Source organism: Zootoca vivipara, chromosome 1 (genome assembly GCF_965207765.1).
Source record: "Zootoca vivipara chromosome 1, rZooViv2.hap1.1, whole genome shotgun sequence".
NCBI classification, from domain to species: domain Eukaryota; kingdom Metazoa; phylum Chordata; class Lepidosauria; order Squamata; family Lacertidae; genus Zootoca; species Zootoca vivipara.
The window spans coordinates 74,249,419-74,271,574 of NC_142582.1; the positions used below are offsets into that span (position 1 = coordinate 74,249,419).

Sequence of the window (22,156 nt, forward strand, 5' to 3'; positions counted from 1 at the left end):
TCAGCACTGTTAGGGGGGTAGTTAGGCAGTCTTTGAGAGGAGGGAGCCGAGACAACAACTTAAGTTGAAATCACGGAAAGCAACAGTCAAGAAAATCAGCAAAGAAGAAGAGACGCCAGTTGCAGTTTTTGGAAAGAGCTGAGGCCAGTGTGTCAGCCGTTAAGCTGAAGAAACAGAGAGTTACCTCACTAGAAAGACATCCGGTGAAGACCCAGAAAGGCCTCTAAGGTAAGGGGGATGGAAAATTGGGTGTGTGGGTGGGACTTCCAGTGAAGTCTTCTAATCAGCCTGGAGAATGAAGCTAACAGGATAATTGGAATCAGTATAGCAACAGGAACTAGAGCAAGTGCACAGCCATCTTTTTAAAGCAGGAGTACAGCATTGAAGGAAATGGAATATCTATAAAGCAACAGTAGTATTGATAAGCTGTTATTAAGCAAAGTATTGCAATGTATTCAACCTGCAAATAAATCTATCTTGTTATGTTATTGTAAGCTAAAATGAAAGTTATTTCGTTTTGACTTTCAAATCCTGGTCTTTTTGTCTCATTCTTATAGCCTACTACTTTAAGTGAGTAAATGCATACAGAGGCATTCTCCCCCCCCCTTCCTGAATTTTGATGGTGGCAATGGGGAGATAAGGCAGAGAATGAAAGCAGATACTCTTTAATATATGGTATTTGGCAGAGTTCCTGTGCATGATGAATTGGATTCTCTTCAAGGACGGTACACATTGTGCTCGGGCCCCCAGGCATCTTCCACCTCCTGGTGTGGACAGGGCTATGCCCTGCTCCACTCCGGTTGGTCGTTTCACAGTCACTTGGTTGCTAAAGCCAATGGCTTGGCTTGGGGGGTGGCTGAGAAACATTATTTAACCCCTGTGCAATGTTTGCTGGACCCCTTTGCTTTCGCACAGTGGATCACCCCCCCACCCCCTTTATCTGGTGTGTTGGCCTTGCTATGGATGTTGTTGGTCACCTGTTTTGCAATGGGGGCCTTGTAGAAAATTTTTCCCACCTGTCCTTCACATGTGAGTTTTTGTCCTCATTTTAAAATCTGAGGATTATGAGAAATTTGGCCTTGCTGATAAATTTAGTTTTAGAAAAGGCAATAAGGATAGTAATGCAAATTGATGCAAGTACTATGAGATGTATCATGTAAGTCATTTGGCTGGCGGCAGTGAGAAAAATAAGTTAAAGAAAATGTTGACATGATTGAAAATAACTGATTTGAAGATTGAAATATTCATTAATCGGGCTGGATAAGGCTTTATAAAGGTAAAATGGAAGGTACTTGAAATGTAAATTAATTTGAGCTGAATAATTATACATGTTAAATAGGTAGTTTTAGGCTTCTTGAAGTGTTAATATTTGGGACTAATGAACTGTAAAACGATGATTGGGGAAGAAATTCAAATAAATGGAAATCTCCATTTGCTGCTTTTCTTACAGAAATCTAAGCAAGCTTCCAGAATTTCAGGTAGTACCTTGCAGCAGTTTCACCCATAGCATACTCTCTCAACCTCTACCCATCATGGGTAATTTGAGCTAGCTGAGAGTCCAGGGTGTGCCTAATGCATATTTGTGGGTAGGTGGAAAGATGCCTGGTTCCTTAAAGGAGTGTGATTACTCCTAAATATGACCTCCTTGGTCCTTGAAGTACTTGACAACAGCCACCCGTGCACAAATGCCCCCTTTTTAGTACAGTGGTACCTCTACTTACGAGCACCTCTGGTTACGCATCCTTTGGGATACACACACAGCAAACCCAGAAAGATTTTTCCGGGTTGCTGTGCACGCATGTGCAGAAGCGCTCTACTGTGCCGTGTGCGTGCGCAGAACAAGCACCTCTGGTTGTGAAAACCTCAGGTTCCGACCGGAGCTCCAGAATAGATCACGTCCACCACTGGAGGTACCACTGTAAAGTGCTTGAGAGAATAGTGACAGTTCTCTATTGAACTGATTATCTTGACAAATTTCAGTCTGGGTTGAGGCTTAGCTTTGGGATGGAATCAGCCTTGGTCACCCTGGTGGATGAAAAGGTGGCGTATCGTGGGTTGCCAGTGCCCAGGGCAAGGCAAGTATTTTGGACCTCCTAACCCATGCTCATTAATTGTTCCTCATCATCCTGGAAAAAAAGTGATACCGGTAAGTGGGGTGTTCTGTCCTGTGCCTGTTGTTGTTCAACATCTTTATAAATGACTTGGATGAAGGAATTGATACTCATCAAATCTGCAGCTGACACCAAATTGGGATATATGTATTATATTAGGGGACATTGCACACACACACACACACACACACACACACACACACACACACACAGTGAAATTATACAAAAATACATATTTTATGAGAAGAACACACAATGTATTTTTTGGGGGGGGGAGCGGAATGCAAACTGGGAAATTGGCTAACTGAACTTAAAACTTTTTAAAAAATGAAATTGAGAGAAACAGGAATTGACACAACTGTCACTCCTTAGCATACTCCCACACACACCAATTACCTCAGAAAATGCATATGAACATTCTGTGACTCACGACAATTCAGATGCTAACGTAGGTCATTAAACGATTGGGAGACTTTAAATGAAATAGGGACACATATTCTTAAGTTACCACTTTAAAATATAGTGAATGTCAACTGAATCTGTTATTGGCCTAAAATAGAAGGTATAGCAACACCACATTTTCTTGTGCTTTTCAGATCACTAGAATCCACTACCATATTTTTAAAGCAGCTCTAACAAGACAACTGCAACCGATTCCATAATCTCTTATATAGAGTCTCTGAAAGTGAGCATTGAGTGTGAGCTGATTATTTATCTTACAGCTGGTAGGTTCAAGGATTTAATCTTGAGATGCATGAGGTAATTTCACATACTGTTTAAACCAAATAATCCATGCTTTGTATATCCTCTTTGTGGGAGAGAGCATAAGGAGAAAGGTTATCTGTGTTAATGGCTCAAATGTCAGTGCTTCCTTTAATCCATTCTTCACTGGTTACATGTTTGACTTTGTTCTGCTTGAACTATGGGATTGTACTGTCTGTAACCCAACTTTCCAAATGAATCTGTGCTCCTTTTATCACTTTCCTAATTATGTTAGCAAGCCTGACACACAAAATCTCTAGCTCTGATTCACATTTTAAAATCTTACTTCTTTGGTACACTTAACACTTCTTTGATTCCTTAAGAATATCTGCATATTTTTATCATTGTTGATGGAAATGTTTTCAGCAGTGTTCGCAAACTGTAGTCTGCAGACCATGAATTCAATTCAGGTGGACTGTGGAAAGGTTGCAGAAAGGTAGAAAATATACATACTTGGACCTGCACGACTCCCCCCCCCCCCGGCATTCAGTTTTGCCCTGGGCTGGATTTATCAAATGGGTTAACGATATCCTGACCTAGGGCACATGTTTTTCAAAATCTGGCTTTGGGTCTACCATTCAAACCCACCACCCTTAAAATATTACCAGCTAAAGGGTCCCTTTTCAGAATCCTAGCCGTTTTTGATTACGATACTGGAACTGCAAAAATAAGTGGTCTGCTAAGACAACCAGCAATGTTCAAGTATTGCAAATTTTATGAACTGTTGCAATAGGGGAACTCACCTAAAGCTCATTAACCCCTTAGGGAATAATGAGTGTTGCGGAAGGGCCTAGCAGAAAAAGCCTGTGTGTGTGTGTTAAAGGGTGGGTCTAAAAGTAAGGGAGTAAAGGTAATTGGAGGGCTGAGTGTTGCTGGGGTAAAATGCATGTATCAGTTCTTTGATTGACAGGGTGAGTGCTTAAGACTCAGCGTTTTAGCTTTCAGTTTCACTTTTGCTAGCTGGTTGAATCTCCCTCCCACCCACCTCCTTTCCTTGGCAGGTTTAGAATGACCGTGCTTTGCCTTTGGGGCCGCCTGTATTCAGGGGCCAGTAGGAATTTTGCCCTTTGGCCGATTGGCTGTGGCCATTTGGTTTTTGCCTACTGCTCAGCAAATAGTCACAACTTGTTAGGTTGGCGGTTAGGCTTTGGTTGATAAATTTGGGAGGGGTATCGCATGGAGGTGCATGCCCCTCAGTGATGCTCTTATAGAAGTATTCCGTTAAAGGAATCCTGGGGCTCCGGGGCTCTAGTCCTTACACCCCCGCAATGGTGCGGGGCTGGGGCCAATACAGAGCACGAGCCTTGGGGAACATTTCTGGTGGGGGAGATCGCCTGGACGCAGCTGTCTCCTCCCCCATGGGGTGTTTGCTTGACTTTCCTATCGTAGAAAAGCCAGAGCTGGTCCTGTCCCACCGTGGGGCAGAAGATTAACCAAAGCCTAAGGCCAACACTCAATTTAAAATTTGTAATTTAAATAAAGTTGTGGCCAAAATTATGCCAAAAACAAAACCTAAAATGATGTGTCTGTCTGAGTTATTGGGGGGAATTTTCTGGGGGGCCTCGGCACGCAACTATGCAGTTGGTAATACAGTTCATATAACAATAACCATTTCTCATATTTTCCCTCTTTTGCCTTTGGTCCTTACATATTTTTTAAAAGAGATGTTGACAAAGGCATTCAACACTTCTAGACACCCAACGGCATGAAATTTTGCTCATACAATGGAACTTTTCCTTCCTCTTATCTTTCCTTTAGCCATTCATACAGCAGTAAAATCTGCTCTGCAGAGTTGGGGGACATTCTGGATAAGAAGTTTGGGCATGGAGCAGAGTTGAATGGGTGAAGAAGGGAAGGAAAGCACCATTGAATGATTGGAAGTCTGTTAATGAGACTCTGGATATTACCCAAGAGGAAAATATTTTACACACCAGGGCATAGTTTTGTTTGTTTGTTTGTTTGAATTTATGAAAGAAATTCCAGTCTACATCCACATATAGCAGGGGTAGGGAACTGTGGCCCATCGCCTTCTAAATCCGACCCACGGACGGTCCAGGAATCAGTGTGTTTTTACATGAGTAGAATGAATCCTTTTATTTAAAATGCATCTCTGGGTTATTTGTGGGGCCTGTCTGGTGTTTTTACATGAGTAGAATGTGTGCCTTTATTTAAAATGCATTTCTGGGTTATTTGTGGGACATAGGAATTTGTTTATTCCCCCCCCCCATATAGTCCAGCCCACCACATGATCTGAGGGATGGTGGACCGGCCCATGGCTGAAAAAGGTTGCTGACCCCTGACATATAGAATCCACTCCAACACTCTCCCTGGTCTATTTGTGCACCAATATGTCAGCATGCAGGACTTCTACTCTACAGAATTGGGTATTAATTTAACACCTTTCCCTTATGTTTTGCTGAAGATACACTGCAGTTAGACTCTCAGTAAGTAATTTAAATGTTCTGCAAAGAACATTCAAGTTTCTTGACTCATAAAAATCAAACTGTATTACCCTGATCAATAGACAATAGGCTATAGCAGGTAGGCATGATTCTTCCAGTGTGCAGATATTCCAGCACATAACTTAAATGAGGGCTAGATGAGTCACATTTGAAAAAGCCCCTTTCCTACACAATAATCCTTTCTGAACAAATGAGAGCTGGGACACATGCTTTTTCCATTGTGGAAACAGCTCTACATGTGAGCTGATACCATATGCTGAGGTAATGAAATTGCCATTATGAACATCACTAAGAGCAAACACTCAAGAGTAGTACTTAGCAGAGTCACATGGTCATCTTAACATGTGTGGCCAATGGATCCCAATGGAATGCAGCTTACAGTGCCAGAGATACAGTGGTACCTCTACTTACGAATAACTCTACTTACGAATGTTTCTACTTACGAATGGAGCTCTGTCCGCCATCTTGGATGCGGTTTAGATAGGATTTTTTCTACTTACGAATTTTTAGATAGGGTTGCTTCTACTTACGATTTTTTTTTCCTCCCAATGCATTCCTAAGGGATTCGACTTACAATTTTTTTCCACTTACAAATGTGTGTTCGGAACGCACTAAATTCGTAAGTAGAGGTACCACTGTACTTATATGACCTCCGACATATTGTTTTCCATCACACTTATATATTAGAACATACAGAGAAACAGAAACTTCAGCAACAGCTTTTCTAGTTTTTTATGCATTTAGATTATTCTAACTATAAAAGTGTTACTGTCACTGGGCATTTCTCTGCCCCCACCTCTCATCGTTAGCTATTTTACACTGGGAAAATGTACACTGTGTACAGGAAAATACATAATGCAGTGGTGGCACATCATACATTGTATTTACCTAAACATTTCAAGGAAGAGGCCAAAAGAGATATGAAGCAGTGGCAGTCTAGTTAATCCCTTGCTGTGTTAAGCGCTGTCAAAAATGCAATGCATACGCTAAGAGTTTTTGAAAGGTATTGTCTATGCCTGGAATCCTAAGAGGTTTAGCAATGACATGTGGTTGTCTTAAATCATGGGAATCTTCTTTTCATAAATAAAACATTGCTTACACAATTGAATAATAAGTTTCAAGGAACTTCCACACACATATACTGAGCCTCTTATGCAAGGCTTGTAAATGGTCAATCACTTACCCACCTGTGGTGAATAACATGGCATCTAGGCCATAGCTGCCAAGTTATCCCTTTTTTAAGGGATTTTCCCTTATGCTGAATAGGCTTCCTCGCGAGAAAAGGGAAAACTTTGATCTAGGCAAACAGGCAAGAAAGCTTTCAGAAATAGGGAGACTGTTGGTTCATTCTCCTCCTCTCTTTTTGACTCTCATTCCTTCCTTTAATCCAGGTTTCCTCAGCTTTGGCCCTCCAGATTTTTTGAGACATAAAATTCCCATCATACCTGACCACTGGTCCTGCAAGCTAGGGATCATGGGAGTTGTAGGCCAAAAACATCTGGAGGGCCGAGGTTGAGGAAGCCTGCTTCATACATTGTCCCAATGTGCCACAAATGCCCAATATAATGTGGGATGGGTTTTAATGGGTAGTGCGATTTAGCGCTTCTGCCCATGCACACTCGCCGAAACCCGGAAGTAACCCATTTCGGAACTTCCAGGTTTGGCACGGAGCCCAACCCGAAAAGACGCAACCTGAAGCAGCTGTAACCCGATGTATGACTGTATTTGTTAGGTTTGGCTGCTAATCTCCCACATATTGATAGGCGGGATAGTAAACATTTTAATGGGTTAGTAACTTATTTGCAAGATCATCTGCTGTTTTGATTTATTCTGATTTATTCTGCCCCACAAGTCTCCATTAAACAAAGTTATGAGTCTGTAAAGGGCACATGTATGGACCTACAGCTATATCCATGTGGTTGCTTCATGCAGCTGGTGACCTCTATGCAAGGAAAAGAAAATCTGAAAGGCTTGTCACAGGGCCAAGAAAATTCTCCACAAAATTTTCATGAAAAGGTCCTCGGGGGGGGGGGGAGTAGATATTTCCTACAGTTCATTTTGTTCTGTGTTTTTAACTTGTTTTGTAACCGAGTACAAAGAGAGACTCAAGTGCTCCCTTAATTCTTCTTTCCAGAAACTCTGAGATTTATATCTTTCTACCTTAATAATAATAGTTTGGTGACCCATTTCTATAAGCTATTATATTGACAAAGAGGTTCACAGGGTCCTGCTGTGCCTATTCAGCTAGGTTGCTATGGGAAAATATTTACTGCTTTGTACAGATGTAGGAACCTAATCTAACCTCAGCTCAAATCCTAGCCATGACATTGCTGCACTCACCATAGTGTGTGGCACAGTTGTGTTGTGCAGCAATTCCACTTGGCTACCAACCTCAGAAAGCCTCCTAATTGACCAGTTGACAGGGCCGGCTCTAGGTAGACCCCTGGTGGCGCGGTGTGCCTGGGTGCCGGGCCGGTAGGCGGGGCGCCACGCGGCAAAGGGCGGGGGCGCCAGAGCGATCTCTGCCCCTCAGCGCCAGGGCGGCCGATCTGCTTGAGACTGCCCTGCCAGTTGACCTGGTTCCCAAGGCTACTCTGGGCACCAGATTTCCTTTTACATCCTGCTCACCCACTTGTACTCTTTAGCAATGGAGCTGCAGCACTGTGAACCCTCAGCTGGGCTCTATTTTCCTCTTTCCCAGTCCATTGCATGGATAACAACTGGCAAGGTGGAGGAGATTGCCTCACTCATTCTCCAAGTGATGTTTCGCTTTCCTCGTTTGGAAGTGCAGGGTCCATAGACATGCTGTAAATGTTGTTGTTTTTAAACAAGCATAGTACATACATGCATCTGGAAGGGCTGCTAAGAAACCCTTAGAGACATACCTAAGGGGTTTTCACTGGCTCTAGAGCTGGTATCAGAATTGGAAGACCAGTCCAATGTCCTCGAATAAAAGTGGAAGGCTTCAAAAAGAAGTTGAATTGGATGTAGTTGGCACAAGGAGAAAAACCACTTAAAACTTCTCCCATACAAACTATCCCATAGCACCTGAGATGTAGAGGGAAAACTCTACTCAATGTATCAACAACAAACCCATCTAGGCAGTTTAGATTTGGGCACCCATTTTCTGAACATCTCTTTCAAGGGCAATGCCCACCAAGCTTTATCATTGTCTACAATTCATTGGCTCCTGAGAACCTATTTACAACGACATTTTAATTTGTGTTTTGAAGTGAAAGATAAAGAATGCATAATAATGCAATCCTATGCATATTTACACACTATGTACAGTGGGGCTCACCTTTTAGTCAGCCTGCAAAAGACTGCAGGCTAAAGGGTAAAGGGGACCCCTGACCATTAGGTCCAGTCGTGACCGACTCTGGGGTTGCGCACTCATCTCGCATTATTGGCCGAGGGAGCCGGTGTATAGCTTCCTGGTCATGTGGCCAGCATGACAAAGCCGCTTCTGGCAAACCAGAGCAGCACATGGAAATGCCGTTTACCTTCCCGCTGTAGTGGTTCCTATTTATCTACTTGCATTTTTGACGTGCTTTCGAACTGCTAGGTTGGCAAGAGCTGGGACCAAGCAACGGGAGCTCACCCCATCACAGGGATTCGAACCGCCAACCTTCTGATCAGCAAGCCCTAGGCTCAGTGGTTTAACCACAGCACCACCTGGATACATGCTGTAATGATCATACTTTTCCATTGCTAGCATTTCTGGGCTTGTTTTTTTTTTTAATTCTAATTTACATTTTAATTTTAAATTGAATGTTTAATTGCATGTTCAATTTTGTGTTCCACCTTGGAAAGCATCTGAAAAGGAAACCTTTGCGTATACACTATAAATATAAATAAACTATAAATAGGCCAGCATCCTTAGCTTGCATCATATGCCTTCCCACAAGCATCTTTGGCAAGCAGCCTTTTATAATTATATATAGGAAACTCTTCCAGGCAGAATCAATACAACTCATCACAAAGATTTTGCCGGTACCATTAATCCCACATAAGCAATTTTTTCTATTTCCTTTAATGTAAGGATTGCTTTTCACTTACATTAACTATGGGGTGAAAAATGTAATAAGTTTTTTCTACAACTTTGTGAGGGTTTTTCTGTTTTAAAATCAAAACTATGTCCCCCGACATTGGAAAATGGCATGCTAGGATTTTTGGCTTAAAACAATATTTGATCTTATTTGAGTTCCTCAGGGTTTTTTCCTCAGGGTTAACTGAACCAGTTGTCTATTTTGAAGGTGATAGGTAAGATCCGTGCTTTATTTCTTGGGGGAGGGGCACGCATACCCCTAAACATTTTGTGAATCTTTGTACTTTTGTCCATTTACTGTATTTATTTTCCCCGATTTGAACTACAAAATGGTGATTTTCTTGAGTCAAAATGGGAGTGCCCCCTAATTATTTTTTTTAGAAAAAAGCACTGGATAAGATAATGGCTCCTCCTCATTCTGGAGAGTAGTGACTAGTGGGGTGCCACAGGGTTCTGTCTTGGGCCCAGTCTTATTCAACATCTTTATCAATGACTTGGATGATGGGCTTGAGGGCATCCTGAGCAAGTTTGCAGACGACACCAAATTGGGAGGGGTGGCTAATACCCCAGAGGACAGGATCACACTTCAAAATGATCTTAACAGATTAGACAACTGGGCCAAAGCAAACAAGATGAATTTTAACAAGGAGAGATGTAAGGTACTACACTTGGGCAGAAAAAAAGAAAGGCACAAATACAGGATGGGTGACACCTGGCTTGAGAGCAGTACATGTGAAAAGGATCTGGGAGTCTTGGTAGACCACAACCTTGACATGAGTCAGCAGTGTGATGCAGCAGCTAAAAAAGCCAATGCAATTCTGGGCTGCATCAATAGGAGTATAGCATCTAGATCTAGGGAAGTAATAGTACCACTGTATTCTGCTCTGGTCAGACCTCACCTGGAGTACTGTGTCCAGTTCTGGGCACCGCAGTTCAAGAAGGATACTGACAAGCTGGAACGTGTCCAGAAGAGGGCAACCAAAATGGTCAAAGGCCTGGAAACGATGCCTTATGAGGAACGGCTTAGGGAGCTGGGTATGTTTAGCCTGGAGAAGAGAAGGTTAAGGGGTGATATGATAGCCATGTTCAAATATATGAAAGGATGTCATATGGAGGAGGGAGAAAGGTTGTTTTCTGCTGCTCCAGAGAAGCGGACACGGAGCAATGGATTCAAACTACAAGAAAGAAGATTCCACCTAAACTTTAGGAAGAACTTCCTGACAGTAAGAGCTGTTCGGCAGTGGAATTTGCTACCAAGGAGTGTGGTGGAGTCTCCTTCTTTGAAGGTCTTTAAGCAGAGGCTTGACAGGCATATGTCAAGAATGCTTTGATGGTGTTTCCTGCTTGGCAAGGGGTTGGACTGGATGACCCCTTGTGGTCTCTTCCAACTCTATGATTCTATGATTCTATTCTATAAATGACATGGGACGCAGGTGGCACTGTGGTCTAAACCACTGAGCCTAGAGCTTGCCAATCAGAAGGTTGGCGGTTCGAATCCCCGTGATGGGGTGAGCTCCCGTTGCTCGGTCCCTGCTCCTGCACACCAAGCAGCTCGAAAGCACGTCAAAGTGCAAGTAGATAAATAGGTACCGCTCCAGCGGGAAGGTAAATGGCATTTCCGTGCACTGCTCTGGTTTGCCAGAAGTGGCTTAGTCATGCTGGCCACATGACCTGGAAGCTATACGCCGGCTCCCTTAGCCAGTAAAGCGAGATGAGTGCTGCAACCCCAGAGTCGTCCGCGACTGGACCTAATGGTCAGGGGTGGTCCCTTTACCTTTTACCTGAGATAAATGACTCATTGATCCTGTACAGCGGTTGATTTCAGAGTAAATAAGATGAACCTACCCATCATTTTTGTCTGGCCTCCTACACATCGAGATACAAAAAGATATAACTAGCATCAGTATAACAAACTGATTCGGGCAGCTTCAACTCCCACACTACCACTCAAACTTAAGGGATTCTAGCTTGTACTCTGCTGGCAGCAGGTTTTGGACAGATATGGCACCCTTTTGTGTTCAGCTGTTCGCCTGGAATACTTATTAACAGGTCCTGAAGAATCCAAGTACGATATCTATATGTTTACACATGCATTTCCTTGGGAACTGCTTATATTTTCCTTTTCCATTTCTATTTAAACTTTGCTTGATTGCATTGCAAACAGCACTTTTAATTTAATTTAATTTAATTTAATTTAATTAACCATATAGCAGTAAGGCACAGCATATCAAACAATATGCTCTTTTTAAAAAAAAGCAAGTATCTGGTAGGCACACTCCTGGTGACACATGTTTTAATAAGAATTAAAATGAATCTTTTAAACTTTAGTTTGATTTTGCAAACGGTCATATTTTCTATGTTCTGAGCCTCGCAGTCAGATCCAGCTATGCCATAGCTCCCACATTCAGGAGACTTTTGTTTATGATGATGATGATGATGATGATATTTATTTATTTATTCATTCATTCATACCCCATCCATCTGGCTGGGTTTCCCCAGCCACTCTGGGCGGCTTCAAATCGAATATTGAAAATATTAAATATTGAAAATATTAAAAACAGGCTGCCTCCTCCAGTCTAAGAAACCTACCACAGCTAAATGCAGCAACCATGGTATTACTATTACAATTACTATTAAATATATTATCTACCCTTCACCAGCAAGTCCCAGGGTGGGTTACAACAATTAAAGAGTGGGGAATGAAACAGATCACAGCCACAAGAATAGAGGAGGCTCTGAAAGCACACATATCAGATATCAAAGGGAAGGGGAAAGAACCTACCCAATCAATCAATGGGAATTTAACCCATGACCTCACAGCACATGTGGGTTTTAGTCAGCCATTGCTTACTTTTAGCCCCTCTCCCATGGGTTGAGCTGAGACTGCATTGCACATATAAACAACCAAATCATTGCCCCATTCAATTTCCAACAACAGAAAAGGGTATTATTTTGATCCCTTGTGAACAATCATAACATGGAATATATCTTTGCTTCCTTGGGGTTATTAAAGGTGGTAAAGCTAAACTTCACAAGCTTGCAGAAAAGTATGACCACAGAGTTAGCAATGCATCCAGGCGACAAGGATGTTTACAAAAAGGCCAGTGCTTTGCATTTTTGTTCACTGAAACATGCTGATGAAAGCATTGTGAAGTTCTTGTTTAAAGAATAGCATTCATCAAAATTCATTAGGCACTGCTAAGCGTTTAGGTGAACCGATGCAGACAGTCCCAAAGCAGCCATAAGCTTCCACTTCATACCTTTTATTTTTATGCGTCTTTTAAAGCGTGTTATGTGAAAGGAGAACATAGATTTTTGTATGATGTCCCCAAGAGACATTTTAGCCCATTTCCCATCCCAAAGAGGCTTGAGAGATTGCAGGTAGAAAATGAAATTGTCTCGCAGGAGCTGGTGGGTGACAAATGCTTCAACCAAGCTGATATATAATATAAAGTGGCAGAGAAGATCAAAGCTCTTTATGCTACTAGGGATCAAATACTTCACACAGCTGGAGGAGCCGCAAACCCCAAAATGTACTAAAATGATATCAAATGGTTTGAAGAAACCGAAATTGAGTTATTTCTTAATATCACCTTTACCCGAAAACAAGCAGCTGAAAAACAACAAAATATAATGCAGGTATTATTTTTTTTGTGTGTGTTTATGATACTAACTCTGTAGAGATGGGGGAGAAATTTGTTTCTTTTGCATTTTAATGTGAACCTACCTAATTTGTGTTTCCCAAGCCAAAAAGGAGTTATCCTTTGAAATTTCCACTGCTGTGATTTTTGAGATGCTGTTCTCCATCCAAATGCATATATTGTACATATAGGCATATATTGGGAGAAAGTGTGCATAACAGTGTATATTCTAGTGAAAACAGTACAAGAATGCTTGGATATTCATGCCTGATCACTAAGGCAGTGGCGGAGAAAGGGGGGTGCGATGGAGGTGGCCCGCCCCGTGTGTCATCCCTGAGGGGGGTGACATCATTGCACTGCCCCCCTGGGCTGCTTGCAGCTTGTGGCACCCCCTAGGACGCTTGCCAGCCTGCTGCGGGCACCCCCCAGGAAGCTCGTGGCACCCTCTCCCGGGATGCTCGCCCCGGGCAGCACCCCTCTAGGCTAGCCCCACCCGTGGGTGAACAGCATGTGTGCCACTCCGGGTGCCAGAGCAGCTAGCTCCGCCTCTGCACAAAGGTCTGCAAGTGAGGCCCTCTGGGTCATACTGCAGCTTGCAGAAACCCATTTGGCAGTGACAAGGGAGAGGGCTTTTCTCTACTGTAATACCCACCCTGTGTCATTTGCATCCCCTCTGAAGTGAGTCAGGAGCCAGAGGCAATATGCTTCTGGCACATATTTATTCACTCATTCCTCTCAACTGCTCCACTAAGCTACTTGCAAATGCTGTATTGCATTCACTGCATGTATTGAGCTTTTTTCATGGATTTTTATTTTAGAATATTTTAAACCACCTTGACTTTTTTTAAAAAAAGCTGCCAGGTAAATGATTTTGATACAGTAAATGATGTTAGGGAAAATCTCTTGCAAAAATGTATATCTTAGGAGAAATGCACACCAACTGCATATGAATTTCCATGTGAACCTAAAATAAAAGCTGATGCAGAAATGCCGTGAACTGACTGGAAAAAATGAAAGAGGGGTGGGGAGGGGGAGAAACAAAAATTGTAAGATTTATCCATCTCCTCATTTATAACTTTAAAGGTGGCTTAAAACTGTTATGTTTAAATGTGCTTTTTTTTTCATTGTCCAATTCACAGAATTTTGTTCCTGATGCTCCTGTCTTTCACAAGTTTTTACACTGATTTTATTGTTATTATTTTACTGTGTTTGTGACTCACTTTGAAGAAGAAGAAGAAGGAGAGTTTGGATTTGATATCCCGCTTTATCACTACCCGAAGGAGTCTCAAAGCGGCTAACAATCTCCTTTCCCCTCCTCCCCCACAACAGACACCCTGTGAGGTGGGTGGGGCTGAGAAACTTCAGAGAAGTGTGACTAGCCCAAGGTCACCCAGCAGCTGCATGTGGAGGAGCGGAGACGCGAACCCGGTTCCCCAGATTACGAGTCTACTGCTCTTAACCACTACACCACACTGGCTCTCTCATGAGCATCTCATGGGGCATCTCATGGGGGGCCAAAAAGTTATGTATAAATATTTATATAAAAAATAAATTAGCAAAACACAGCCTCTTCTTCAAAAAAAGGAGAGGATTCACCAGCCTACTGTAAATGCCCTTAAACTGTGAGGCACCAACTTCACACAAACAACATCTCACCACAGATCTGGTGAATTATTTGAATTTGATCTTAATAGAACTTGATTGCTTTGAGAAACACTGTTTATTCATACACTCAAAGAAATGAATCACTGAACTTAGTGGAACTTACATCTGAGTAGGATTGTGCTGGGAATTTGATGCAATATAAGCAAAACCAGATAGTTCCCATTCTCAATTGTACATTCTTTCTTTCTCTCTTGTTCTTTTGAAATATAATAGAACCTGTTTAGGGTTGCCATACATCCGGAATTTCCCGGACATATTCGGAATACTGTAGTCGGGAGCAGTGTCATGACGAGTAAAAAAAAATGTCAAGGGAAATCCGAATGTATGACAACCCATGTTGTCAGGGTTGTTTGTGCCATTTACCAAAAAAAAGCTCAAAAATGTCATTTTTTTGCAAATTGGCAAACCTTTTCTGGTTGGCTTTTCACTGTTTGAAATATGGCAACCCTATTGAGAATCAGACTTACTATAGAGAATTTCAAATACTTGCTTCCTCATGTTTCAGCACATATAGTTAAAAATACATCATTATATCTTAGCCATAAGAAAACCATTCACTAAAATGTCAATTTAAGGAAAACATACATAGTTATTTCTGAATGTTCATTTTTCAATCAGGGCAGGGGCAAAGAACCCAGGACAAGGAAAATCAGAATTATTTTTTGCAGATTTCATGAAAAACAAGCAGACATGAGTTTGGAACAGGCATGCTATCATAACAGGAGAAACCTGGGAAAGGCAGGCTTACCAAAAATACAAGTCACCACAAAATAATCAGAAATCAGAAGCATGCCAGATTAGCACTAAAACTCCAGGACAGAATTAACAACAAGGCAGGTGGGGATATACTGGGGATGGTTAACCTGTTGGCCTACAAATGCTGCTGGACTACAACTCCCAACACTTGGCAGGCCACAGGTTACCCATCCCCTGAATACATGGTTCCAAATTTCAGGCCTTGAACACGAGATTAATGTTGCACAATATATCATTCAGGGATTAATTGGAGACAGCAAAGACTATTTACCTAGGATGGGGCCAGGTTGCTCAAAGGAACAAGGTGTAAAAATATGGCAGAATAGAAACTGGGTATTGTAAATACCCCAGGCATCCAGTCTCTGTAATTTTTTACTTAATTCCACAGAAACAAATACAGATATTTGATATAATTGTACACTATCATTAACGATGTACAGGTGAAACTCAGAAAATTAGAATATCGTTGAAAAGTGCATTTATTTCAGTAATGTAACTTAAAAGGTGAAACCAATATATGAGATAGATGCATGACATGCAAAACAAGATACGTCAAGTCTTTATTTGTTGTAATTGTAATTATTTGTTGTTAGGCGGGTCAATTATAAATGGAATGTAATTAATGAAATGTAATAGCGATGTTTATAGAAGTTTCCGTAGTGTAGTGGTTATCACGTTCGCCTAACACGCGAAAGGTCCCCGGTTCGAAACCGGGCGGAAACATAAAAAAAAGTTTCTTTAGGGACCCAGGTGGCGCTGTGGTTAAACCACTGAGCCTAGGGCTTGCTGATCAGAAGGTCGGCAGTTCGAATCCCTGTGACGGGGTGATGAGCTCCCGTTGCTTGGTCCCAGCTCCTGCCAACCTAGCAGTTCGAAAGCACGTCAAAATGCAAGTAGATAAATAGGAACCGCTACAGCGGGAAGGTAAACGGCGTTTCCATGTGCTGCTCTGGTTTGCCAGAAGCGGCTTTGTCATGCTGGCCACATGACCTGGAAGCTATACGCCGGCTCCCTCGGCCACTAATGCGAGATGAGCGCGCAACCCCAGAGTCGGTCACGACTGGACCTAATGGTCAGGGGTCCCTTTACCCTTTACCTTTAATAGCGATGTTTATTTTTGTTTATTTTTGTATTGTGTAACTATTTGTTTTATTACTGTGGAATTTCCAAAAGAAAGCATTTGTAAAAACTAAAATGAAGAATAATAAGTTGCAGTACTGAAATAAATACTTTTCGACGATATTCTAATTTTCTGAGTTTCACCTGTACATATTTTAGGTATGTTTCTGACAGCTAATGATCCTCTTACCTCGTTTTGAAGATCCCTGATCATTTTGCTCTTCCTTTCCATTTCAGTCTTCAAAAAGTTAATCTAAGAATGAAAAATAACCTTTTAATTGGTTGCCATAAATCCACCCAAAAACTCCCGAGAGAAGCATCTTATACTTTTCTATAGATCAACTTTTACCTGAGTACCTTTTAGAAAGGGGATTCTTTTCTGTCCGCCCAAGCACTATTAACACTCTTGGATGAAACATTGGAAGTAGTCCTATATAACAACTTGGGCTACTTTTAGTGATAACAAGGATGAAGATGGCTAGACAGCGGAAAAAGGAAACTGGAATGTATGGCAGAATTTGTCAGGTGTCTCCCTCAGAAAAACTCACATAACAAATGGATGAGCATTAGTTAAACAGGATAAATTTTGGAGCATTTGGTCCTCATTTTTATCATTCTCTAGGTTGGATGGGAAGGTAGAAAAGAGAGTAATTCCCTTTGGATAGATGCTGTACCTTGAGGAGATTATAGTGGATATATTATACTATGATCCCAGAATACAATGCAAGACTATATTTTCTGTCAGTATATAATACAGGCACAGACAAAACACAACACATTGCTGTGTTTTCTGGGGACTATACTACTTCAGGACAGTTTTGACTAGAAATCGTTCCTCTGACACTCCAACTTTCCTGGTGGAGACAATTTTATCACTTCTCACATCATCTTATCCCTTTATCAGAATTCTGTTCTTCTCCCTTTATTCCAGTGCTACCCATATACCGTGTTTCTCCTAAAATAAGACGTGCCTCTAAAATAAGCCATGGCACGATCTTTTAAAGGCAAAAATATATAAGACATCCCCCCAAAATAAGACATGTTGGGGGTACCGGTACCTACCCGACCCAGCGGGAGCCGGCAAACACAGCAGCGCGCGCCGAGCTCCGACTGAACGGGCCCCAGGACCCGGCAGCGGGCGGCACACGAAGCCGCAGGACCTGGCAGGAGCCGGCAGCAGCCCCAGCCGCGCCGCGCCGCGCCGCGCCGCACCGCACCGCATGAAGCCCAGGGACCCGGCAGCGGGCTCAGCGGGCGGCGCGCAAAGTCACAGTAGCCGGCAGGAGCCGGCAGCAGCCCCAGCCGCGCCGCGCCGCACCGCACAAAGCCCAGGGACCCGGCAGCGGGCTCAGCGGGCGGCGCGCGAAGTCGCAGTAGCCGGCAGGAGCCGGCAGCAGCCCCAGCCGTGACGCGCCGCACCGCACGAAGCCCAGGGACCCGGCAGCGGGCTCAGCGGGCGGCGCGCGAAGTCGCAGGAGCCGGCAGCAGCCGGCAGCAGCCCCAGCCGCGACGCGCCGCACCGCATGAAGCCCGGGGACCCAGCAGCGGGCTCAGCGGGCGGCGCGCAAAGTCGCAGTAGCCGGCAGCAGCCCCAGCCGCGACACGCCGCACGAAGCCCAGGGACCCGGCAGCGGGCTCAGCGGGCGGCGCACAAAGTCGCAGGAGCCGGCAGGAGCCGGCAGCAGCCCCAGCCGCGCCGCGCCGCACTGCACGAAGCCCGGGGACCCGGGAGCGGGCTCAGCGGGCGGCGCAAGAAAGCCCTGTACCATACTTAACAATGCTGTACCATGCTCAATAAAAAAATAAGACATCCCCCGAAAATAAGCCGCAATGTGGTTTTTTAGAGAAAAAATAAATATAAGACGTGTCTTATTTTAGGAGAAACACGGTAACTAGCATCTAAATAGCCTACATAGAAAATTACTGGAGTTGAACATGAGGGGAAAAACAACACCCTAGTGCTGTGCCAAAATCTGTCCTCCAGTTTCTTGAAAGCCCCACCACCACCACCACCACCACTTTTTCTGTCTCATTCTTTGGCCAATCAATAATGTATTTAGACTATCCATGGATGCAGAATTTTTAGCTTATTTTATCACTGTGACCCCAGAATGATAAAAGTGATTTTTCTTCCAGCAAGCATTTCTCCAGTTTTCTGCAGCCTCCCTCAATGTCCATTCTTCCTTAAAAAATGCAAAGCCCCATAGGAGGAGTTCCCTCTTGTTATGTTCCCCTGGACTGTAACTGAAGTCTGGGCACCAGGGCTGCAGAGTTCACATCACTGGTGGTATCATTTGTAGAATGAAATAAATAACATTCACAAATTCACTTTCAAGTAAGGTAAGTGCATCAAAAACTCTGCACCACACTAAAGAGAAATTCTCCTAATTTTCTCTCCCTTTTGATCTTTTTGAATGCAATTTGTTTTTCCATTACTTGATGGAGAATCATTGGAATAAAATCTCAGACGTAAATATGATTGATTATGATACTCTCCATTGCATAATGTGCTCAGACTAAAAGAGATCCATTATTTCAGAAAAAAAGAAAAAATCAAAACAAAATAATATGTTCCACGTATAAAGCCTATGAAGAAGATGGCATTCACCAAGCTTTTTGTCATATGATAGGGCAGCTATCATACTTCTTGCTAATTAATCTTATTAATACTCAGAATAAACCATATGATAAAATATTGACTAATATGCAGTGCCATAATCATTTGCATTTCTCTACCATATATGTTACTTGGTCAGGAGGAACACACTGTCCCACCTTCATCTCACTCCCATCTCAGGGTTGCATGTGGGACTTCTCATATTTGATATCATGATTGATTGTGGCTTCTGTATGATTCCTTCAAGGATTTCTGTAATGTTTGTATTTTATTATTTATGTAGAATACTTGTACCCCACCCCCTTTGTAGACTTCAGACCCTGATGAAGTGACTTACAAAAGATTCTCAAAATAAAAATCACACAGAGACCTAGGTCAGGAACAGAAATTGCATGGTGCCTGGTGTCCAAAGGAAACCAAGCTTATTCAGACAGCATTTCCTGTCGTCGTCATTGTTCTTCTCTGATATGCCATAGAGCAGCTCCCTCTAAGGTGTCCTGAGGCAAGGGAGTGAGGCTGAGCAGATGGATCTCACACAACCCTAAATGAAAGGAAGTCTTCCCTTCATGTCAGTTGGTATTTGCCAGGCAACAGCTCCTGAATAGGTCCTATGAGGTAAGTGAATGGGCCTAAGCAGCTGGACTTCTCTGAGCCCAAGACTGAAGGAGTCTTCCCTTGCTAGCAGTTGGATGTTGCCAGTCAACAGCTCTCAGAGAGGTGTCCTTGAGGCAAAGAATTTGCATGTGAGCATTAGTAAGTGTTGAAAGGTTCGGTCCCTTAACAATCTCCACAGCAACCATGGTGTTATAGCTACATCTCTCTAGATACAGATATTTAAATTCAATAGATTTATGTCACTATAACTGTATTATTGTACTGTCAACCAGCTTAATTCCATGAATAACATTCCTCTTTATAGCTTCTTATGTCTGTAAGGAAAAGCCTCTTTGCATTCACACCTCACTTCCAATAAGTCAGAACAACCTGATGAAGTAAATTCATTTCACACATTTTTTTGAAGTGACTTCAAAAGCCCTGAAGTAAGAACATTCTAAGCACTATTTACTGAATCTCGCCTGCTAATTCCCTCTTCAGTTGCACTAATTTTCCTCTTGTCTTCTTGAAAGATGCATAGGCAATGATTTTGTCAGATGTCTGGGTCTTAACTGCAACCCACAAGATTATCTATGATGGGTCTCTGCGTTTGTTTTCATATAATGAGCAATCCCCTTTTAAATCATCTGGGCAAAATTGAGATCAGAAACTAATGATGTATTACCGATATGAACTATATAAGCAACACAGAAGTGGTAAGAGATCAGCTACCCGGATCATCATGGCATGGTGGGAAATACTTCAAAGCTGTTACGTTTTCAACCATAAAACAGAGAAACTAACTAAAAGGAAACAGTTGTTGAGATGTAAATGTCAAATTAGACATTCAGGCTACATCCTATACACACATTCTTCATTGTACTAGGAATGGAAGATAAATTGCTTCAGTCAACATTTTAAAACAACTCAACCCATAGTAGTCAAGAAATAAGAGGAGAGGTCAGCTTGTGAAGTAGTGAGGTAGCCAAGTTAGCTGATACCAAATTGTTCAGAGTTGTTAAAACAAAAATATTTTGTGAAGAGCTCCAAGAGGACCCCTGCAAACTGAGTCAATGGGGGAAATTTCTAAATTTCACATACATATATGCCTATTGGTGACTGCCTAGGAATGAGACAGGGGGAAGTATTCAACTACTGTATCTTGTCAGTGCAACAATTTCCACTTATACAATGAGAGTTCCCCCTCCCCCATGAACACTGCACATTCTCCACTGATCTGAGTTGCATGAACCCCTACAAAAAATTTTTTTGGGGTGGGGAGGAATGGGGTAGAACATTAAGTTGCACCAGCAGAAATCCTTGCACTGATGGAACATTCACACAGTGCTATGTTAGATTCAGCCTCTTTTATTTATCTCTTCTCCAGGTTAAACAACCTTGTCCAACCTTTCTTCTTAGCATTTGGTCTCCAGCCGCTCAAAATCTTTTACTTCCTTCTCTGGACATGTTCTAGTTTGTCAACATCTCCTTTCAACTGTGCTACCCAGAACAGGACACAGTGCTCCAGTTGAGGTCTGCCCTAAAACATAACAGAGTGGCACCAATACTTCTTGTGATCTGAACCCCACGCTTCTATTGATGCAACCTGTAATTGCAATAGCTTTATTAGCCACTGCATTGCACTGCTAACTCACTTGTATGTTGACAGCTTATTATTTAAGAATGTGCTCTCATTAGTGAATTTTGTTGCACCAACACAGGAAAAAGGACCAAATCTGAAGGATTTATCTGTTCTTTCTAAGGCAAAACATTGGTAGGCAGTTCAAGAGTACTTAAAAAGCACTTAGATAAGATTAGCAGCACATCTCAGGAGGATTTCATGCATCTCTACTTTATATTTAAATTAAGGCTGCCATTTAAAAATCTGGGAATATAGCATATTATCTGGATTCTGTATTTTTTCCCCAGTTTTATCGAAGGACAATGACATTCTGTTTCTAGGAGACAAGCACTCAATGCTACACAAAACTGTGTGTTTGTGTTTCCAACCTTATTATACTTATTATAGGAAATGAAGGTTATTTTTCATTTCCCGACCTTTATTATAACAGGCTTTTGACCTTGAAAAATTCAAATTAAACCATTCTCACCCCTGAAAAATAGACTATGTGTAGATGGTGATGATGTAATTCTAGAAGGCATTTACTTAACACATAAGATGGCTAGTAACATACCCATGTATCGGGTGATATCCGATTGTGGATATCTTGCACAACAGATTTCTGCTTGAGCAAAATTGGACTTACCCTTTCTCCTGTCCTGTATCCAGTCCACCACAGCCTTCCAAATTGTTTTGGAGGGCTGTGTACCCTCCTGTGAGGGGTACAAAGGGTAGGAAGGGGATCCCCATTGCATACATT

General features: G+C 42.4%; 1 protein-coding gene and 1 non-coding gene across 6 annotated transcripts in view; one reads left to right on the top strand and one right to left on the bottom strand.

Annotated features, from left to right (window-relative positions):
- LUZP2 (leucine zipper protein 2) overlaps positions 1 to 22,156 on the bottom strand; it is a 303,055-nt gene that overhangs the window by 136,895 nt on the left and 144,004 nt on the right. For all 5 annotated transcript variants that reach the window (XM_088668177.1, XM_088668179.1, XM_060279101.2 and 2 more), the window contains exon 5: positions 16,755 to 16,817. In XM_088668177.1, coding sequence (XP_088524303.1) covers positions 16,755 to 16,817 — 63 coding nt within the window. The remainder of the gene's footprint in view (positions 1 to 16,754; positions 16,818 to 22,156) is intronic.
- TRNAV-AAC (transfer RNA valine (anticodon AAC)) lies at positions 16,096 to 16,168 on the top strand. The gene has a single exon. It is a non-coding gene; the product is annotated as a tRNA-Val (tRNA).